Below are 23,999 nucleotides of genomic sequence, written 5' to 3'. Positions count from 1 at the left end.
CCCTTGTTCCCAGTGGTCTCCTGCCACTGGCCTCCCTCTTGCCCTTTAGCAAGGGTGCATGCTAGTCCTACTCGCCAAAATTCAAGCTTCAATCTTAGTAAGGCATGTATCTCAAAACAGAAAAAAGTTATAAGAGCCAGTGCTCTACAACATCCAGCTGCCAATGCCATTACTGACTGCTGGAGTTCAACACATGCTCATCTATCGTCACACAAGAGTATGATGAATTTTGTCAACTCTGAAAGGTGCTTGAACTGCCAGTTGAGATGTTTGCATTGACAGTGTGGTTCATGAGCATACAGAAGAGGTCCAGGATCTAACTCAAGTATATATTAATTGCTATCAAGTATCTAAATTTTTTTTTTTTTGCTTTAACAATCATTAGCATTTTTGTCCTTAAACACGTACACACAACAAGAACAACTGCCTAAGCATATAATTTACTAACACTCTTTAAACCTGAGGAAGTGGGACCAAAATTTTTTGCTACATCAAGGTCTTCGATCTGCAGCTGTTCCACATGGCAAATTCCCATTTCAGGAAATTGGTGCTCTGTTCCCAGAACATACACAAAATCAAACTCCCAATGAAAATACACAATGCAGCTTGATTCTGAGAACAAAGTATCATTTCACTCTCTAAGTCTTCATAATTCTGCATTCAAATGATTTTTTTAATTGCAACGGGAATTCCACAATGCTTTCATTCTCTCAGGGAAAATTACTTTTTTCCTACTTTAAGGGCAAATACAGTACACCAATATTGTATTTTTCTATATGCTTATATTCTAGCTGCTATTTCAGAACATGGTTCTAGGCTACAGATAGAAAACCACCTGCATCCTACTCACTACAACACTGGTTCTAACGAAGAGACACATAATCTGTTACCAAGGTAGAGATACAGAATTTGAAGGTCAAATTAAAAGGTTTCTCTTCATTAATGACATACATATCAGTATCATAAAAGTGATCCTGAACAAGCTGCTGCTTGCAGTGTTGAAGGTCCTTACAAAGCATTATGACTAGTTTTATCACCTTTTAAATTTTAAAAGGTGTCTTCTCTTGCTATATGAATTTTTATTGCTTAATACGTGTCTTTTCACGCTGCACACTTGAAAGTACCCACTGAAATAAGCAGATGTTTAATTCCCAGAGAACGTGTCAATGCCTGAAACTTGTACAAGCAATGCAAACCTGTTACACACAGGAGCCAACAGATTCACAAATGACACCCACATTTCCCTATGGAAGAAAAACCTCAAGAGAAAGCAATGAAAAAATACCACTCTGCTGGAAAGAACGAAAACCCATCACTCCAGCTTCTTTAGTTAGGGGGGAAAGCTTGGATGGAAAAAACTTCTAACCCTTAGTCAGACTGCAGCATTACAATCACAGAAAATAAACAAGAATTTGTTTATTTTTATTTATTGTATATATAAATATATTTATATGCAAATAAATAACATATATTTATTATTTAAGAGGAAAGATCTTAAAAGTCAAACAAACAAACAAGAGACTGATTTCTTATGAAATAATATTTTAAATATCTGCAGGAGTATAATCCATACAGTTTACTACAATACTCTGTTCAAATAAATTTACCACCCTAATTAAAAATCCTCCTATATATCAATTTATCAATGCTATTAATTTGTATTAGTTTTGTGCAGTTTGAATATTCTGATCCGCTCATGACACTAAGACTGAAAATCACACACCTGCTGCTTTGATAAAAAAAAATGTTTGTTTTTTTTGTGAAAGTTGAAAACCTCATCATTTTTCCCATAATTAATGACTCATTTTCATAAGCATGCCATAAGAAGACAAAGACGATAAATGAACGGTCACGGAAGCATATACAACTGAATGGGGAAAAATTACCAGCATAGTATTAAAAGCAAAAATCTTAGGAATACTGTTCTAACGATAAACAGACTTTCATCAATCCTGAAATCCATAAACTTCCACTTTCAAACCAGGCACCTACGACTTTGTGACTTTTTTTTTTCCTACTTTCAGTGGGATTTAGCAGCTTAAGTCCCAAATCACTGAGGAAAGCTTCTGAATATCTTGGATGCATTATTTCTATTAGTGTTATACATGTATTTATATGCTAGTTTAGAATTTGGGCATATAAGCATCTTAGATACACCTTCTGTATGCCACATACAGTATCTTAGGAGTAAATTAAAACATCACAAGTACAGGTTTTCATTTTGGACCACTTCCGTTTAAAAGATTGTTTGAATATTTCAGAAGTATTTTTCTTCTCATCTTTATGAAGATGTTACAGTATTCCTTCTGCATATCACTCCCTTTTACTGGCTGCTACATCTAGAATACTTACATCTGGAGATCTGGCTTGCTTTCTGATAGTCTTTCAAATACATTCAAGGTGGTGATAGATGTTAACAGAAGTTCAGGAGTATAAAACTGTACAGCAGCTATATAGCAGGTTCAGATGGATATTACAGTTTATTTTGTCTTTCAGTAACTAAACTTAAGAAACCCTAATTCTTAAAACTATTAACTGAACAAGTCTTACTCTCAGTCAATGAAAAGTGCATAAAGCTGTTGTCAAAGCTCCACTTTGAGCACCCAAACTAAAGGAACACTTTGATATGTAGAAGAACCTAGGATTTTAACGTGTTAAAAAACCCCAAAACATTAATCCTTACTTGTTTATATGATTACAAAACAGAATATTGAAGATTTTTCTTATCTGTAAAAATAATCAAAATGTTGCTTTTTCTATTTTCATTTTTCTATTTCTAAAGATTGCAGATTAGTGAAAAAATCAATTACCAGAGATGCAATCAAATTGGAGGCAAATGTCATTGCTTTATAACATTCTAAGTTTGAATTTTTACGTTTTTCTAATGCTTTCTCCCTTGGACAAAAGACTTTTTTTTTCAACTTCTTCACAAATGACTTACCGGCAGTGTTTATGTGATCCTGTTAAAGTTTCAATCACAAAGCATTCCCCTTCATTGAGACAATATGCAAGATCCTTGTCTTTGCATGGCTTAAAGTGCTCAGATCGCTCAGTGGAATACGTTGTAGTATCTATGGAGAAACAAAACAAACAAAAAAAAGAAAGGCTAAATATTGGATGTTTTTAAAGTATACATTAAGTAAATTTGATCAAATTGGTCTCAGTAACATCAACTGATCAAGACAGACTAATTAATAGAAATGGAAAGCACAGGGCACACACAATTCAGTGTAATCCCAACATTATTTGCAATCAAGCTTCTTAAAAAGATTCACAAAAGGAACCTTGTATTTGGAAATACTACCAGGAAAATGAACTAGAATACAGCAGGGTTCAGTATAATTTCAAGTACTTGTAATTTCCAAAGTATCCCTTCCAAAACGTAAGCACACCTATTTTGTATTCTTTAACCAAGAGCTATATTTTATATTAATATACTGACATATGGTTTTTAATAAAATACTTTTCCATGAAAAAGGAGCAAAAATACTGAATATAGTAACAACCTTAAAAAAACAAACCCACAACATAAACCACACAACAAAAGAAAACAAAGCCAAAAACCTAAGGACAATGCTAATTTGAATCACCAGTCACAATAATTGGCCTAGAACTTAAATACAAGCAATGCACCACAGATTGTGTCATTTCAGGTACACTATCTGTTAGGTTTCTATAGGTCTGTCCAAACACCCCAGCAACACAGTTCAAAAACCTGATTATAGTTTGGACTGTTGGCTGTAACTTTGGAATACGCAGTTACATGATGAGATTTGGAATAGGCTGACAGCACGTCAGGGTGAGCTATCATTCCTGTCTTCTAATATATCTCTTTAACCTTCCCAATCCGGTTGGATTATTCAACAATTAAGTGAAATTTTCAGAGGAAGACGTCTGATAGATATTTTAATTTTCTTCACTAAGGCAAGGTTCTTTCTAATGAAGTGTGATTTTCAAAGTAGACACTGATTTCCAGAGCACCATGATTCAATGTCCTTATACAATCTTAATTCTCAAAGTTTAAATTCCTACTCATTTTGTGGGGAAAAAGACCAGGATTTAATATACTATATGTTAAAATTATAGGTGGACGTTATGTACCATACAGACTATTACAAAATATTCTGCTACCTGCTATCAAAGGAATGAAGCTGTGCTCAATGCACATAGAACTTTACAAATTCAAAATTATAGAAACACATTAAGTTGCTCTTTTCTCATAACTTGATATAAAGTAAATAGCCAACAAGTTAATACCAAGGTGAAAATCAAAACACTGAAATACAATACACCTGTAAGTACTGTCCTGCAAGACAACTCAAGTAATTGTAAAAGTCTTTCAAAGTAACTTTTTTTTTATTCTTAGTGTATTCTTATCTCAAATAGCACTACAAGTTTTCCTTGTTAACCAGACTAAGCAAAGGAAGATTAATAAAATATTTGAAAAGAATAAGAAAATCCACACCCTGATCTTTGTATGCAAGACTTTTTTTTTTTTTTTTTTTCTCCCCACCCAGAGAGAAAAATACGGTAGTTTGAAGTTTTCAGTGGAGAGAAAAAACATCCTGGGGATAAATTTCAAAGTTTCCCTTCAAATGCTTTTGCAGATTCAGAATAAAAGGTCCTGCCATTTTCCCCCTGACAGCAATACTTACAAAAAAGTGCAGGCTATAAAAAATTACTATGTTTTTAATAACTGCAAGCAAATCCTGAAGTGAAATGTATCACATTGAATTTTGGAAACAATACAAGATTTTTGTAAATGCAAACAGTGACAGCACATCACTGTTGACATTCCGAGAATGATCAGGTTTTACATAGCAGAAATATCTTCAGATACAAAATAGTAGCCCAGTTACCTTTTAAGGCCAGTTTTACACAGGAGCAATTAAATGGCCATTTAAAATTTGATTAGGCAAAAAAAGTGAACGGTAATCGGATATATTTCTATCCCTTTTAAATAAGGAAAACTGAAGATAATGGTATTTGAAAGCACTTTTCATAATTACAGAAGGTAATTAAAACTATTTGATGAGCAGCAGCTCAATTTGATATGGATTTAGAGAACAGAACACTTACATTTGCCAGCCTCCTCTGAAGAAACTATCTGTGCAAATACTTTTATGAAAGTAGTTGCATTATATGGAGCAAAGTAAGCAGAGATGTCCCCAGAGGACAAGAGCAAGACTAAGGAGACACACAGGATCACAAAGCATGTCTTTGAGCCAGTGACGCAGTGAATTCTCAGAGTGCAGTGTCTGAAGTGCAGGATACTCCTCTTCTACCATAATTAACGCCAAAACTTGTCAAGGTCAGCATTTTTGAGTTTTAGATTCAAAATATATTCTTCAGAGGTTTTGTTTGGTTTTATTTTAATCACTTCTCTGTTCCATATTATTCAAGATTAACTCACATCCACAGCAGGAACTTTTGCCAATTCAGCTGTGTCAGAGTAGAGCTAAGACTGAGCACATGACGTATTACACTGGCAAAAGTGCCACTGAAGATACAGCCACAGCATAGTTTAATTTGAGTACTAACAGAAATTACACAGGTAATTAGACTGCTCTGCTGATATAAATTGTTAACAAACTATGGCCAGCCAGTACAGCAAGCCAGCCAGCCAGGACTGGAGTCTCTGACCCTTCCAGAGGAGTGACATGGTGCTCTGCCTATGCAGAGCTGAAGTCAAAACCTTCCCCTCAAAGCCCCATCTATTTTATTTACAAAATAAAAGGACTAAGCTGTGATGCTTCATTTTCTCCACTGGGACATGATTTCAAGCTTTTCTTCCACTGTTTTCAATTCTGTCACTGGTGCTTCAAATAAAGCACAACAGTCGAGGATAACAGTGATGCTGACAGCTTATGACAGCTTTGAAAACCACTCCTTAACCTGAGAAGTATATAATATTTTGCTTGGAGTTGCTGTTTTGGTTGGGTTTTGGGTTTGTGGGGTTTTTTTTGTTTGTGCGGGGTTTTTTTTGGTTTTGGTTTTTTTTTTAAAAAAAAAGCAAACCACAAATATAGTCTCATTATAGGTCAGTTTTAAGTTATAGCCTTTTATGTCTTGGAAATATTTGTGCAAGTCTAACCAGGCTGACACACATGGAAATATATGTCTATGTACAGCTGTCCCGTGGCCTGCAAAAATCACGTGACTTAGCTACAAAAGTCATTCACTAACATTCAAAAGCTCAGAAGCTGTGTAACTAACTGATATCCTGGATATCCCTAGAGCTGTTTGGTGTCTTCTGCTGGATATACTCACACACAGAAAACAGAGTTTTCTGAAATGTTACAATCCTCCTGTTATTTCATGTTGCACTCATGATGAAACAAACTCTGTTACAGCTTCACTGATTATTGAAAAAACAAATCCTAAAACCTTGTTCTAAACAGAAGTACAGAAACAACAGAAAACACTGTAGAGATTATACAGCTTTCTTTATTCTTTTTGTAATAAAAAATAAATCCTATTGTTTTATTTGCCCACCTCCCACTTTTTTTTTGGACTCCTAACAGAATCCTGAATTGACTTTTCCATGGTGGAACTGTCCTTCATAGCTCCAGAAGCCTGCTAAGTATCTACCATTCCATTGTAAAGTTTTTTGTGGGTTTTTTTTTTGTTTCTGTTTTTATAACTGATATATCGCAGGCATTCACAAAATTACTGGTACTGCCCTTTAATTTATTTCTAGTCTTTGAACAGGGGTAGCAGACCCAAAAAATTTATAGGTAACAAAAGAGAACTTCTTTTAAGTATTCCGATGTCCTTGAATTCAGTACATAAATAGCAATAACAAATAATCCATTAAAGTTGTCTTTTTTTTAATTGTCCAGGTGTTTCATGCTAAAGCAGTGGGAGCTATTGATTTCTGCTGGATTTTTTCCAACTAGATGAGAGTAAAGAATTTCTAGGCATTTTTTCTTTATTTTTCTTGCCTCACTTGAGCAACAAAGCTTTATGCACGATTCCTATACTCCAGAAGTAGGTATACCATTGCTAAGTCTCATATAGCACTGTTTAATCAAACGAACAAGAATTAAGTTCCCATTTCAAAGGAAGGCTTCGAGATCCTTTACTTACAAGCATGGAGTTGATTAAAAACAACAGTCCTTTGGGAACGTTGGGGAAAAAAGAAAACAGTAGAAAATGTTCAGATGTTATTTTTTTAAAGTCTAAAGCTTAGTTAGTGTTAGCAATTTTGTATTCTTGTCTCATTGAACTATTTCATCATGTTTATAACAGCACAGGATGGCTCATTATAGCTAATTTATTGAATGATCTTCAAGACATGATATAGGTATTATAAATAGTATCTCCTCTTTCAAGGCTACCATATTAATTGTTTCCAGTACTATGCTCTGATATTAATATATCTGTAATTGCAAAGGCCAAATGCAGGAAAAGAGAGAATATACGATTTAAAATATCCTGGGAAACAGCAGCACTCATGGCAGCTGTTCATGCACAGACTGCAGCAGCAGTAACCATTACCACCCGTCACATCTCTCTAGCAGCATTCTTACTGTAGAAGCAGACTGTACTGGATAAATCTCCAATAAAAAAAGTTTTCCATGCCAGCTTTAAGTGATACAGTGCTTACACATTACTGTAAGCATTTATTCCATATAGATAGCCTTAGTTGTTGTAAAAAGAGTGAAAAAAGTGACCTAGGATAACAAGAGTTGAAAAGACCCTGCTTAACTCTTCTGAAGCCACTAGTAGACAGGCATCCAAATTTTGTAGCTACACAGTAACATTCACTTATTAACACAGGCACGGCAACTACCTAGTGCATTCCCAGGGAGGTATTTTTAAGACCCCACATTTGGTTTAAAGCCAGAGCTCATATGCTGAAAGACTGTTTAACAATACTGTATATTTTGACTGCTGCTGGGTATTACCAGCTTTATAGATTCAGTATCAACATGCAAATTACTTTTTCCTTTATCTTGTTATTCATTTATAACTAATCATTTCTCTGAGAACCACCATAAAAGTGACATGCTTATTTTAAATCACTGTTCCCATTTTTAAATGCACTACAAAAAAGCCAATTACAAACAACTGGACTTGCTCTCTCAATGCAGCTCCAGTTACCAAAAAAAAAAGAAAACCAAAACAAAACACCCAACAAAAAACCCTTCTCAAAAAAATCCAATCTTTTTCCCCAATATATTTTTTTATCTCTATTGCATTCTATAAAGAAGGAAACATAAAAGGTCATTTAATAGCATATACAGAGTTAAATTTTATGTTCATTGAAGTCAATGGCAAAATATTTACAATGACTTAGTATAACAAGGGTTCCCTGTAGTTCTTAGAGAATCCCGTGGTGCTTCTCCTTATATTTTCAGATTACATGGGAGCCCTTCTAGAAAGGGACTTGCAAAAATTAAAAATACACGCAGAGCAGTTTATACATTACCTTGCTTACTCACATACCCTGAATCTTAAAACCTAAATTTTATATATAAGCCCACATACAAACCTATTTACATATAACCTAAAATTTCTATTCCTGTGCTTTTGGAAGTAAACAAAAGTTAGGTAAGGGGAAAAGATATCAAGCCTTAGCAAGATATTTATTAAGGGAGAAGAAATGGAATCCTTAAATATTACTTGCAAACGTTTGCTATGAATTAGCCTAGGCTGACGGTGACTCTTTCTTAAGTTGTTGATATTTGTACAGTAAATATTCAAGACACTCATTTTTAAAGCAAAGTAGAGATCTTCACGTTACTGCTAGCTGAACACCAGTTGGCATCAGCCATGGGAGACTGCTGGGATAATTGAATTTATTAATTCTAGTAATAAATTATGAGTAAAAACCTAAAGATATCTAGAAAATAAAATGTTATTTTTTAAAATCATAACAGGATTCTTGTTCTAAATGTACTTGAACAGTTTGCATGGATTTATCTGTGATTAAAACCCAAACCAATGAAAATATGGAAAATACTTTACTACATTTACAGAGACAGTTTTGTATTAGCTAGCAATCAAGTGCTGAATGATGATTATTCAAGCAGCTACCCCTTAGCCATTTTGTGCCAGACAAAATTTTATTTAATCCAATAACACTTTAAAGGCTTTGATTGCATTGTGATATAAAGCAAAAATGTGCTATAGATATGGGAGTACTTGTAGCTTTTCTATTATCCTTCAGATTCAATTGAACAAATCAGGATAATTTAGCAACAAACTGATAAAGCAGCAGATACATCAAAACACAGTCATCTACACTAGCTGGCTTCCCAGTGAGATTGTGGAGGTAGATGAAATTATTATCAGTGAGAGATGATCTGAATATGGAGGGGGGGGGGATATTTAATTCAGAGGATTATATAAGAAAGCTCATGTGATGTTAACTCAACAAGCACTTTCCTACAAAACATTTCTCTGTGGGTACAACCAATCACATCCTGAATCAGACTGCTTTTCTCCCTGTATCACCAGAACACAGCATCACATCCACAACTGCACAGAAACAACAGCTCTAGCTCCGAAATGTACACAAAATTAGAGACAGTCATCTCTCAAAAAACTCAGCACACACTCCCTGTCAGTCACTAAAATTAGTGCTTGAAGTGTGACCTGACTCCAAAATTAGTACTTAAAGTATGAACTTGTTCCATAAACGTTTCTCACATTTTCCAAATGCTTTATCAGTTTGAAAAGATGACACACAAGTACTAATCCATATCTTGAAAAATGTATTATAGGATTTTCAAGCTACTAGTGCATTAATAGCAAAATATCACGTGCTATTAGACAGCTGTTTGCTTACTGCAAAACTCTTATGTACTGAAGTACGTATTTCGTGACTTAAAAACAACAAGTCAAGCAAGCACTGCTTCCAAAAACAATGCACAAAAAACCCGCCCACCTAACCGTATCTTGCAACTGAAACTCAAAAGCAGAAAACCAGATAAGGCTAGCATCCCTCCAGAATGCATTATCTGATCACATCTGTCAGAACTTACATATTGAACCCTGAACACCAATGGCATTAATTTATACACGTGCAGAATTGCACATCAGAGGGTGCATTCTCCTGTACAGCTCAAACTGAAATCAGCGAGAGCTGAACAAATGGGAGATGACTCAGTAGAGAGCCCACAAGACACAAAAGGCCAGGGTTTTTCAGAAGTTCAACACCTAGGTGCCAAAGACACAGGAGTGACTAAAACTCTAAAAGGTTTGAGCTTTCAATGTGAAGAGTTATTTTGAAAATTGAGTCGTGACAGTTCTGATGGGCACTCTAGGGGCAGAGTGCTTTTGCCAATCAGACATGCATTCAGGTGTCTTTTGATAGAACTTCCCATTAATTGATCTAAAAAATTCATAGAGGAACTCAGTGAAAAAGCAGCATACTCGGGATGGTGCCAAAAATGGATCCATCACCTACACCACGGCTTCTCTCTCCTTTGACCACTAGCAGTCCCTCCCACCTCAGTATACAGACATCACTGGGGTCACCAATACCCCTTGAGACTGGATGGCACCAAAAGAAACACCCTTTTGGGAATGAGGAAATAGCTCTAAGAAATAGTCCCCAATACAAGGAGAAACTGAAATACAGTTAAATTAAGTGACTTTGCAGCACAAAAGCAAAATAAGTTAGAGAGCGCTAGAAGGGGGGGGGGGGGGGGGAAGACAGACAGACGAGCTAGAAAGGGGAAAAAGAGGTTTCTAGGGTTGCAATCAAAACTTAGAGAAAAAAGAAACGACTCGAAGAAAAATTCTGCATAGGTTAAAAGATGCTAGAATAAAGCAAGTGTAACACACTACATCTTTGGAACCACCAGTGGTCTGCAATTAAAATGAAATAACTAAGAAAAAAATAGTCACACAAAACCTAATGTATCAAATCTAAAGTAGAGAACATCAGGAAGTTTATGATTAGATATTTTTGGCTCAGTTTGGCTACTGAAGAAAATCTTAGTTTCAAGCAATGACTAGTCATTATTTATCAAGAATAGTAATAAAAATAAAGTTGCCGTAAACAACTCAAAATCATGTTCCTTTACTTTTTGTGCTCAGAACCTAGCGATCTCAGGACAATTAAATCTCATTGTCTAGGAAGGAGCATCACTTTAACTGGATTTGCTTAGAGCTCCTTGTAAATAATTTTAAAGTGAAGATTTTCATATCTTTACACTTTCACATCCAATATATTTGGAAATTTAAAGAAACCAGCCACTAACAATCCTGACAAGGCCAAGGTTCTCCATCCCTTCTTTGCCTCCATCCTTACCAGCACAGCTGGACCTCGGGGTCACAAGATCAAGCACCATCAACAACAGTGTGTTGACCCACCAGCTGTGGAGGAAGGGCTGGTCTGTGGCCTTTGCCAGGCCACTGCCTATAATCTTTAAAAAGTCCTGGTGATCAGCGTCACACCTATCTACAAGAAGGGCTAAAAAGAGGGCCCAGGAAAATACAGCCCCATTAATCTTACTCCAGTCTCTGGGAAAGTAATGGAGCCAGGCCTCCTAGGAACTGTCACAAACCAAAACATGGAGCAGACTAGTGGGAAAAGCCACCACACGTTTCCCAAGGGCAACTCATGCCTGATAACAATGAAGTAACATGTTCAGTCAGCGAGGGGAGAGCAGTGGGCCTTGTTTACGTGGGCTTCATCACAGCGTGGGACACGGCTCCCTGCAGCCTCCTGCCAGGCTCCCTGGGCGGGCGGTCCATGAGGCGAGCAGGGAGTGGGCGGCAGGGTGGCAACCAGCAGCTCCCACTCAGGCTGGCAGCCCCTCACATGTGGGGTCCCCAGCATTGACACCAGGCCCCGCGCTGCTCAACATCATGAACGACCTGGGGAGGTGGGATCTGAGAGCACAATGACGCTAAACTGGGCGGTGAGGTGGATGAGACAGAAGGGAGAGCCACCTTACAGGGACAGGCTGGAAGAGCAGGGAGGCAAGAACTGTGTGAAGTTTAACAGAGACAAGTGCAGAGCACTGGCACCTGGCATGACATAAACCACGAGCCCAGTACAGGCCAGGACGTGTGGCTGGAGAGCAGCCTTGCTGAAAGGCACCCAGGGGTCCTGGTGGACAACAAGCTGAAGGTACATCAGTGGCACGCTGCTGTGGCCATGGAGGCAAATCAGACCCTGGGCTGCCCGTGCAGGGGCATTGCTAGCAGAGAAAGAGATGTGATCATTGCACCCAGTGCTTGCGAGGCTGCACCTGGATACTGTGTCCAGTTCTCATCCCCATATTTAAAAGGAAACAAGGACAGATGGAGAGTCCGAAGTAAGGCCATGAAGGTGTTCAAAAGACTGGAGAACCTGCCTTAGAAGAAAGGCTGAAAGAGTTGGGTCCTTTCTCCCTGGAGAAGAGAAGGCTCAGGGGGAACTCATCACCATTTTCCAATACTAAATGGCAGCTACAAAGAGGATTGAGACTTGTTCTTCACAAGGAGCCACATGGAGAAGACAAGGGGCAAGTGGGAGAGGTTTCATCTTGGTGTAGAAAAGGCAATTTTTAAAAAAAATCCAAAAATAATTCATCACTGAAACAACCTCCCCAGCGATGTGGTTGGAGACCCCATCACTGGATGTTTCGAGACACGACTGGACAGGCTGCTAGATAAACTCATTTAGGCTCTCTTTTCCATGAAAGGTTACACCAGATGATCTTTTGAGGTCTCTTTCAGTCTGAGCTGTTCTATGCTTCTATAGTTTATAGTTCTTCTGGATCATTTACAATCTCCTTAATGTTGTACAGGAATTATCCAGTACTATGTTTTCAACATTTAATAAATCACTTCTTCCAGTCACTGACAAAGTACTGTAGGCTAAAAAATAGATACCTAATGGAATAAAAGGATTATACCAGTTATATAGGGAAACACTTCACATTGCAATGTAAAAGTATTAATTATCAAGAAGCTATGAGTAGTTGTTTGACTGGCAGTATAATGCTCTTTCTCCAAGGAGCTGAAATAGGTCAAATAATGCATTGAACAGAAATTATGGAAATAAGAAATGCAATTTTAACTCTAAGCTTGGACATATTTCTAAGGCATGCAATCTAAAATTTATTCACTACTGCATTTATCATTTTGACATCCTTGTGGTGCGGACATGCAAAGTCAGGCTATGAAGCATTAACATTATTCTCAGCACTTCCTTTCATAAGGAAACCCATATATCCTACATTACATTTTTTTAATCTCATTTCCTCACCTTGATTCTTTTATTTCAGTCTTCAAGAACAGAAAGAGGATAGGCACGAGAACGTAAAGCATCTTTGCAAGAGTTTATTCTGTAGTGCTCTGTTCCTGTGTACAAGCTTACCCCACAAGATTTCTCTTGTTCTTTTTCTTAGGTAAGGAGAACACTTTTCCATCTGTTTCTAACGCAGCATCGAGAGAATTCCATGTGTTGCAAATCCCCTTGACCTTACTAGCAGTATACAACAGTAAACTGCTCAACTCTATACTTGCGTTAGAAAATGCTAGCCTAGTTAGATATATAATTTATATTCACAGTGCCTCAACATAGCAAAGCATCAGTGAACTGTGGTAAGGAAAAATCTCATGATAAGGTTTTCATGTGGGCAATCTACAACTTCAGAAACTAGACTTCAATCAACAGAACTTGAGTTAGGTCTGAACTTGACTAGAGGTGTCTAGGGTATCATATCTAATATTAAAAGATAATCATAATGTTTTGATATTTCACAGATTAATATAAATGTTATCCTCTTCTGTTTCATAAATTCTTAGCCTTTCACTTGCATTCATATCAGGTTTAGCTGCATCTCCCTTTGGTCTTAGATATAACAAACAAAATTATGTGTTCAATATCTGTGATTCAAATCTAAGTTATCGTCTAATAACCGAGACATATTTTTCTTCTAAATTCTCTACAGTCGAGACTATTATGTTGGCAGAAAAGGAGTTTAAAATAGTTGTTAATTCTTGGCTTGGCTTTTACTCTTAGAGGAGAAACAGCCTTTGTGCAATAAACCAATATATGTACAGTTTTGCTAACCATGAACAAAAAAGCAAAGGGAAGAGATAACATGGAGTTTGCAACTATAAGGAAAGACACTTTTGTAGAGACACAGTATAATTCACTCCGATATCTCGGGACCATGACCACTATGAACAGCATTCAGTCAGGGCTCCTGTTTGTCACTTGTTTCCACAAGTCACAGTGCTCTGTAAACTTGCATTTGGAAGCACGCTCTCTACATCCAATGTGCTCTATCGTTCTAATTTTATAAGCTGTCAGCATACCATGAATAAAAGTAGCACAAGTCTCATATCTTATCGATTCAGTGCTTGATTAGCAAGTTTCATAAGATGTAATTATTAGGTAAAATCTGCATTTCCCATTTCAGGTTAATTCATTAATGTTGATTTTATGTTAAAAATTAAAATATATTTTCTTCCTAGAGTGCAGGCTGTTTACAGCACAGCTGACTGGCAGGCAAAAGAAACATGCACACAGCTCTTTTATATAATACGGCTGAGAAGACTATAAAGTATTACAAACTCAATTAATACAAAAGCTAGCTACCAAAAGGAAGTCTAACTTATTTGCCTACCACATTTAGGAATCTCTACAGCAGCTATATCCTACCACAATTATCAGGAGAGGAAATTTAATTCAATCTTTCAACAGTGACAACAAGCTAATAAACTCGTAAGTCATTCTTATACCTCTTCTGTGCATCTTTCAAGTTCTGCTAGCTCCTGAGATTGAAGCACCAGAAGCACACAAAGCACTCAAGCATTATCAAGCATATATGAATTTATATATTATATAAATATATATTCATATATATGAATAAATGTAAGTCTGCATTTATTCACCGACTTAAAAAAAAAGTGCTATGCAGTAAAATATACTCTCTCAGCTTTTTACAGTATAATCTTCTTGTTTCAGTACGATTTTTGATTTTTTGGTTTTAGATAACAGAGTCAGCCTTTATAATGCATCATTCAACAAGATAGCTGTGGAAGCTATGATTAAGAACATTCCAGTAATTATTTAACTCTACTGAAGATCAAGAAGAAAAAATGCCCCTGAGAAGTAATACTAACTAGAATTTTAAAGTTCTTAAACCCATTCAGGTTAATTTTCTATTCATTCATGACTAAATAAATTTTGTAGGTCTTATGCTTTGCCTTCCCCCCTTTGTAATATTTTTGAGGAATTATATTATGTATTTTTTAATTAAAGTTTAAAACCCCAACTTTCATTTCTTGTACCTGACAAAGAAGTGTAATTGAGGGAAAAACAAATAGCCAGTTTTTCTCTCCAGTGTTACACAAACTCAGAAAACACAAGGTCTACAGGGTGGGCTTCTAACAGTATAAATTCCAATGCTACAGAAGCCTCTAGTATTTATTCACACTAAAGTTACAATGACAACAGTATGACAAAGAGACCACTACTTGCATCTCAAAAACAGTAAAGTCAATGTTAAAATCAACAAATTTGCACTGTTTTCCCCTACTTTGTATTAGGAAAGAAGAGGAATGAAGTATCTGTAGCAGCTTCTCTTCTCACTCCAAGAAACACTAAGATACAGTCTCACCCTCTCCACTCTGCAATTAATAGGTTTAGATAATACAGACTAAGAAGAATTGTAGCGAGCATCTTTCAGTAAAACTGTCTTTGCAAGAAACTAGCCTCGAAGTAGAAAACAAAAGTATTCCTCAGCTGTCCTACACTCCTGCATCAAATACACAGTAACCTAGGCATCTACCAGTGCTAGTACAGAACATGAGATTTCACATATTGAAGTTGCATCCTTGTTTTACTACACAGACTAATTCAGCATATAATTGAAATTATTATCTCCTACCTTTACCCATGAGAAATTTGGGTAATATCACAAGCGCTTTGTGTCTCACTGTACCAGTTTGATGGTTGCAAAGCAGTAAGCTTTCCACTGCTAAACAAAACAGCTTGAGGTTCAACAAATCAGCAGTGTTGGCATCTGATATAGCTGAAGTAAGGGGGAGGAGAGTAGTTGCAGGATGGCACTGACAACTTCATTTCCACTTCTGTGCAAATTAAATGTAGGCTGGGGCACAGAAATGGAATATAATTAGACAGAAAAAAGTAGGACTGCAGGCTCTGGTTGACTAAAAATATTAGTACAGTAAAGAAAAAGCAAATAAAATTAGTAGTTTAACTTAAAAACTGCAGCATTAACAATGCTCATAGAACTACAGGAGAATAGCAACACAAGTCCTGTTCTGGAAACCTCCAATGGAAACCTAATTCCATTTCACAATCTCTCCATTGGAAAATGCATTGTATTCAACTACTCTAGTGCCACCACACTGGAGAAAAACATAGACAGAAGCAACAGCTGTGATCACTAAAATATAAGCATATAATGTGAGCAATTAACAGCTGAATAACAAAAGGTAACAGAAAAAGTGCATCACCCTCTTTTAATGGTTTCTAATTCTTCTTTAATGCGAATATATACAACATACGTAGCTACGATGGAATAACTGTTGTAACTTATATCACTTACACATCTTTCAACCTGCTAACCAGAAAAGCAAGCACAATATTTTGCAATCATCTATTGTATTAGTCTATTTTTAATGACATTTTATAACTAGTAGGAGATTTATTGTCTACTTGGAAGCTGCCCAATAGGCAGCTAACATATCATTGCTGCAGCTGTCTCTGAATCTGTCATGTTACAAAGCTGACTCAGACAGCAATTTTGTGCCAGAATATTTTTGGCGGCAGTAGCAAAAACCCTAGTAGTATCCCCTCTGGAGAGCACAACTGCTACTCTTGGAAGTGTGGAAAAGGCCAAGAAAAAAAATAAGTCAGCTGATAAATCAAATAAGCTGGTTCCAAAATACTTCAGTAATCATTGTCAGAAGTTCACAGGAGATGAACCCTAACTAATCAATTCCTCCAACAGCATCCCATGTCAACTTTGTGGAAATAACTCCAGACACAAATACTTGCTATTACAGTATTTCTCTCCCTCCTCTTCCAATAAATATTTTTTTATTTTGTTTCCCCAGCCATGCTGTTCTTTAAATAATTCTCAAATAATGTTGCTGAGGTCACACATGGAGACACTTAAATATCTGAAGTTTTAAATAATGGAGAAAGTGGATTCAAACAGTGTGGTTCTTCACAGCAATATATCACCTAGATCATACAGGTTCGAGTTTAGTGCTCAACTGGGAGAGACAAGAGACAAATGCCTTCACGAACCAAGATGCATTTGATTCTCAGCCATTCCCAAGGAAACATGAAGAATAATTCCTTTACAAACCATCTGCCCTGCTGTTCTCCTATGTAAATCTTCCCGAGGCAACAAATACTTTATTTGTACAAATTCTGACCAAGGATAACATGAATAGCACAGAATGAGAGAGCAGGAAAAGAAGGGAGGAAGAAGAAAAAAAAAGTAATTCAGATGCTAATGCGTAATTTCTCCAAATTTATAAGACACAGGGCAGCAAGTTTTAAAAGCAACATAAAATAGGAGGAAGCAGAATGAAAATAAGGAAAAAAACAAGAACCAGTGAAAATTCAGAATGCCCAAAGAAAACCTGCTCACACAAACAGGACTCTTCAGGAAAGAAACATTGAGAATTAAAATAAAATTTTAAAAATGCCTAAAATCTCTATGTAAGCCTGCCTTTTACATAGCAGAGACATAACTTGAATACCTCAAGACTGCAGAAGTATAAATCAATCGAATAGTAGACTACATTGTTTTTAAATAGCAGGTATATATTTAGGAATCCAATATTTATATACAGATTTTATCCACTTATATCCATATACAAATATAATTTCACAAATCAGTTGACGCTTCCACTTATACCCCAGTTTAAAGCAAATAAAGTATATCACTGCTTTCTCTCTAGTTAGACTTGCCTATGAAGCCAATCCAATATGAAACCAAGGTTACCAAAATCACTTGTTAAAAAGGGAAAAAGTCCTTTTAACACCTAAGCCTCGTTTGGAAATGCTCATTCAGCTTGAAATTACAGGGTGTTTCATTGTGAATCTGGGGTTCTACTGATTTATTTTATTTATTTCTTTTTAAGAGTTATTTTTGCATTGCCTCAGTGTTCAGTTTGTTTTTGCCAACAGTAAATTTAGATTGAATGCACTCAGAAACAGCAGACGACATGTGATGCTTTGGACCTAATTAAAACTTGAGCAAAAGCTTGGAAAACTTGGGGGTATGGGGAATCAGAGTACACAATCAGAAGTTCTCTGGCATATAAGCAAGTGAAAATCTTTGGCTTCAGTAGTGTGTTGGATTGAATGAGCCATCTTTTGCATAGGAAAAAGCTTCATTACTGCAAGAGTTGTTTAAACAGTTCCCATGCCAGCCTCCTTGAACAGCCACTGGCATGTATAAGAGACACATATGTCCCTATCTAGGAGAAGGGTAGAGTCAGAATGTCTTTCTTCCAAGCTGATCTCATTTTTGCTGCAACAGCCTCTGCGGGGCACTGGAAGTTGGAGTAGGCTAGAACAATTTTCAGATTATCTAGCTTGCATGAGCAATGTGGCTAGCATCTGGTGGCTCTAAAAATAAATATTTAAAAAAAAAAAAAAATCAATCCTGAGATGGTGGAATTAATGTTTTGCATCCCTTTTGGCAGCTTGTATCTCTCCATTTGCCAGCTACTCTATTTTCTTTCTATTTTCTCTGGCTGAGTATGTTTCATGATTATTCAGTAGATTTATGTATTTTCTTATACTATTGCCTTAGTAATGTCAGACATCCAAGATAATAGTTCCTGCTAGCTAATTCCCTTCTGACTAGATGACAAGGACTTCAAAGAAAAAAAAATGATCATCCTCAGTCTTTATTATCCAACTTTCCCCATTTGTGCATACACTGCATGTAGGGTTTGTTTGAGGTGGCAGATAGAAAGGCAGGACACAGAGCACATCAGTATCTGCAAACCCTGTCAGTGCAGATGAGCTGTTGGAATTCAGTATCCAACACCAAAGGAGCTGTACGCCCTGCCATGCACTTAATCATAAAGGCCAGTAGACTTATGTACAGAGTACACATGAGATATGGATATCACTGAAAAATCTCTGCACATTTTAGGGGTATATCAAAGGTAGATCAGAAGGAAGTAGCTTTTGAGTACCAAGATCTGAATCACACCTGAACTGAATATTTAACAATGAAAAGTTTATAGAATCACCAAAAGCCAGCATGGAAAAAAATTAAGCTTTTCAGACATCTTTAAGGGCTGGACAAAGTCTCAGCAGGTATCAAAAAAGCCCGCAGATCTGCCTGTCCATGATGCATACATCATGGCTACTCAGATTAATCTCCAAGTATGGCTAATAGTTGATATGTTCCAAGAAACATTTTAAAGATCTTTGCATTCATAATTAACTTAAACACTGCCAATTAGTGTTGGTAATGATTGTGTCAGAAAATAAACAGATCACTGATGCTGTATTTTTCCATGACAACACAATTGCACATGCATCATGAGAACGTGCCTCTAAGAACTGTTTCTTCATACACCACTTTTCAGTTCAGAACCTGCAGTACCTTCTGTATGCAGCAATGCAACGTGACAACTTCTGGAGATTTCCCTAGGCTCACACTTCATCACAGCATTATCAAGCAGATGCAAGATTTCTGAGGAGAGCAAAAAAACAGGCAAACAGCTGAAAGCTTGTACATTTATAAAATTCTGGCTGAAATTCAGCCTTCTCACAGCTGCAGCCATGTTCATGACATTTTGGAAAAAAATCTGAACTTCAGTCCTACAAAGATTTGCTTTTGTGTGCAAGTTTTTGCTGCCCTATTTTAGTGCTCAGAAAGGACTCATCACATCTCTCTCTCAGGGTGAAGCTTAATTTTTAATGAATTGTAATTAAGAACTGAAGCACCACCCTCCGTCCACCCCCGCATGGCTTACAACTCCAGCAACCATCTCTTCGCTATTCCCTTTTCTCCCTCTTCAGCACGGAAGGCATAATGTACATAGTGTATGGACCCTCCCATCTCTTCATAGAATTAGACAGATGAATAAACTGGGACCAAATCAGGAAGCAATTCAGATTCTGGCATTATTTCAAAGGCTCTGTACTTTGAACATTCCTTGAAATGCCAGCGGAAATCTGAAGATCAGTAATTTTATCAGTTTTCCTAACTGGGACACATTTTACATAGTGAGAGCTTTCAAGGGTTGAGGGTTTAGCATTCTGAGATATCCTAAAAATCAGAGTACAGCAAAATCCAGGACAGAATCTGCCCTAAAACCAAGAACAGTTAAAATTCACACTGTAGATGTTAATATTCTCCATGTTGCTGTGAGCTATATTTGATATTATTTGTCTAGCACCACAGCAATGCAGAGTACGTCAAAATATGCAGGAAATCAAGATTTACTCATAGGAAATCTGTCTCCTCAGTTTCAGGAGAAAACCACAACACTTGTAAAGGTTTACAATCCGTAGAGAACTACTTACGTAGTCTTCCTCTCCCATTATTATTTCCATTGTCCTTATATATGGCCTTTAATAATGGATTTATAATTGAATAATTACGCATGCAGTAATTTCAAACGTCTAAGCTTTTAGTGCCATATTCATAATCATGGCATATTAATGAATAAAACAAAAAAAAAAAAACCCACAGCATCCTCATTTTCTCCTGCAGACCCACAAAAGGATGTATAATCTCTTTCTCATTCTTTAATTTCACAACTTCCATATTGCTTTCTTCTGGACTTGTTGACAGACACCCATGCAACTCCCGATTCCATTCTGAACTGGAGGTGTGTTGTTCCGCAAGCTATCCTTCATTGTTTTACACTTGTTAGTCTCCTTCCCATATAATTATGGCATACAGAAATCTATACACACACAAACACCGTTACACAGCATTTTCACAAGAACAAATGCCAGAGCTAATACTGAATATTGTTTGTTTGCAGCAATGTGAAAGTTTAGACTGGTGGGTGCTCCTATCTAAGTCTGATCGTTTATGGAGCCATACAAGTGCCATCACTAATAAATTATAACAGTCATTTGCAGGATTTGTGCTTGCTAAACTAAAGTTGTAAGTCTGATAATAATTCACTTGGATTTTAATGAAGTTTAAATCTCACGTATGTATGCATGCATACAATTACATATATGGACTCTGGCTTGCTTGCTTATGAACACATCAGTTGCTTGGGTTAAGATTTACAGGGGGGATCACTGGTAAACAACTTTGGAATCTCATTTCCATTTTAACTGGGAAGAGGCAATAACGTAAGGAAGACTAAATAATTATTCTGTGCTTCTGCTAGCATTTTAACTATAACATTTAACACCTCCCAACCCAGAGCTCTGTGGACCTCTGGCAATGTTTGTATTTCAAAGACTACAAGTTGACGTAGAGGTACTAGAAAAAAACAAAAAAAACCCAACCATACAACAAAAAGCTACTTCATTACTTTCAATCCAAACAATAAACATGGTATCTTAAAGACTTCAGCGTATTAGTTAATGATCTTAAATCTTTCTAATTATATGAAACATTCTGAGATCTACTGTTTGTCTCTGGGTTCATTTGTCATGATCTAAACTTTCCTATTCAAGCAGTGTTTATAAAACACTGTTGATAGTAGTTAACATGCTGGGCTTGTTTTAATTTAACTAGAGAAGGCACAGCTCTGTATAGATAGCACCAGAGAAAATTTTATTCTACTAGATGCAAGTTTAGTTAGATATTCACTGGCGGAAAACCATCTTGAATAAATGTCTGTATTATCACAGCTCCTTGGCCTCATTGACTGATACACTACAGGACTATGAAGGGGGTGTAAAGCATATGAAAAGAAAAATCACTCTTTTCAGCCCAAGTCTGTTTAGAAAAATATGAACAAATGTAAGTAGCATCATTTTCCTGTTTTCTCCATCTTCATTTTGCCCATAGTTCTATAAAAAGCCTTCCAAACGGTAAAGACAGAATTTGATCTTTGAGCACATCTTTTACAGAGATTTCTGTCCCTACAAACTCAAGGCTAAGCTTCTGCCACCCCAGAGGCATTTGAAGAAAAAAAAAAAAAAAAGGGGGGGGGGGGGGGGGGGGAGATGGGGAATTAACATCTCTAATATCTCAATAATGTTCATGACACAAAGCAGCCCAAAGTTAAGAGAGCTGAGGCGGGGGGGGTGTGGGGGGGTGGAGAGGGAGTTTAGCCTATTTTTGTATTTTTTGGAAGAACAGTTTTCCAGAAGCGCCTTTTTTCCCCTCAAACAGGATCACTTTTGAACAGGAGGTTCCAGCCAAGCTCTTACTTGGACCACTCCATGTACAGCAGTGACAGCAGCTTCTGGCAACCTCCAGTACAATTAACAGGGAATCACAACAAAAAGCCAGTTTGTTGGGTTTTTTCTCCCCTTTCTTAAAGAAAGTACACTGAGACAGACCTTGTCCTGAAAAAAACAACCTACATCAAACTAAAGAGGAAAAAAGAATCATTATTAACCTTCAACAGAAATGGAAGTGAACTACAGAGAAACTTAATGACTCACTGGATGTGACAGTGTTTATAGCAGAGCTAGGAAATAAACCAATACCTGAACCATTCGAGATCTGCTGTCTCATAAATTTAATTTTCATTCTCACTAAAGCTTTAATAAATGAGAACGCGCATCCCAAACACCAGACCTTCACAAGACTTGGGTGTAGTCAGAAGTTCTTTAAAATGCTAAAGTAATACTTCGAGATCCGTAAAAGTTACTGGGAATTAATCAGCTATTTCTCTCTTCCTGAACTACAGAAAACAAAGTCACAGCATCAAAGTCAGAAGGGACCTTGGGAGCTTAGCTAGACCAGTATCCAAGTCAAAGTTTGGTCAAACACTGAATTTAGGTTGGGTTGCTCAAGGTTTTTTCCTGAACAGTCTTGAAAACCTCCAAAGAACTGTGTATTTAAAATGAAATTTATATGAATTACATCAAGGAGAAAATATCCTGAAGAGGTAACCTTATTAAGCACCTTTTGAAGAAAGCAGGCATGTTCATTCTGATCACAGATGATAGTATTTCACATGACCTCTATAAAACAGTTGACCCGGCTCGACTGTGTAGCCAGCAAGCAAGAACAACAGGAGGCCAGACACAGAACATCAAATTAGAAAGCCAACCTGCCTGTCTTCAGGTATCATTTTTTCTTTAAATTTGAATTTAGTGTCAGGACAAACTGTATTTAAAATACAAAAATAAACTTACTGCAAACCAAGGCTGCCTATATAATCTAGCTGTTTCAACACAGACGTTGTGTGTATGTATACATACGCATACCCCTTGTCTTGTGTTTGGGGAAACCACGTTATCACATTCACACAACATAATAAGGTTTTCCAGCCATTCACTTTGGAAGCATCTGGAATAGCAACTAGCTGAAATAATAACCAGGGTTCAGAGTACTATAAGGAAATTACTATAAAATAATAGTTTATTTAAGATACAGTAAGTCTATCTATGCTTATTTAATATATTCAACATTATGTATTTTGCAATATTTTGAAAGGCAAAGTTTTCCTACTACAAGATCTGTATCATTATCCTTTCTTCCCTTCTAAACAAAAATTAAACTGAAAAACCAACATAAATCGATATGAGAAACTTCTTTTCTGAGATGTTCTTGAGATAACTCAATGTATTGGTGGTGAACTGTAAAACTTAAAACAAATAACATTTATTTTGGAGAATGCTCTCTAGCAATCATTCTCATTTATGCCTTTTAAAGAGCACACAATGCTGCCTGTGTAAACATTATTTTGTTTCTCTGATTGGTTTCAATAAAGTAATTTTTCCAGGCAGAACATCTAAATTACCACATATTGAAAAGCATAATGTCTTTCACCCATCTGGTCTGGATTTGTGAAGTGGATTGTTCATACATTTTCACCTGCATGGAATAAAACAGCGTTGACGAAGCAGTAAATATTTGCTTATTGGACACAATGAAAGATTA

The 23,999-nt window shown here is 36.7% G+C and overlaps 1 protein-coding gene across 1 annotated transcript in view; it reads right to left on the bottom strand.

Moving 5' to 3' along the window:
* NRG3 (neuregulin 3) overlaps positions 1 to 23,999 on the bottom strand; it is a 418,813-nt gene that overhangs the window by 245,600 nt on the left and 149,214 nt on the right. The window contains exon 2 of the mRNA XM_055791158.1: positions 2,942 to 3,071. Within this exon, the coding sequence (XP_055647133.1) occupies positions 2,942 to 3,071 (130 nt within the window). The remainder of the gene's footprint in view (positions 1 to 2,941; positions 3,072 to 23,999) is intronic.

Source organism: Falco peregrinus, chromosome 1 (assembly GCF_023634155.1).
Source record: "Falco peregrinus isolate bFalPer1 chromosome 1, bFalPer1.pri, whole genome shotgun sequence".
Taxonomy (NCBI): Eukaryota; Metazoa; Chordata; class Aves; order Falconiformes; family Falconidae; genus Falco; species Falco peregrinus.
This window is presented reverse-complemented; position numbering and strand designations above follow the sequence as displayed.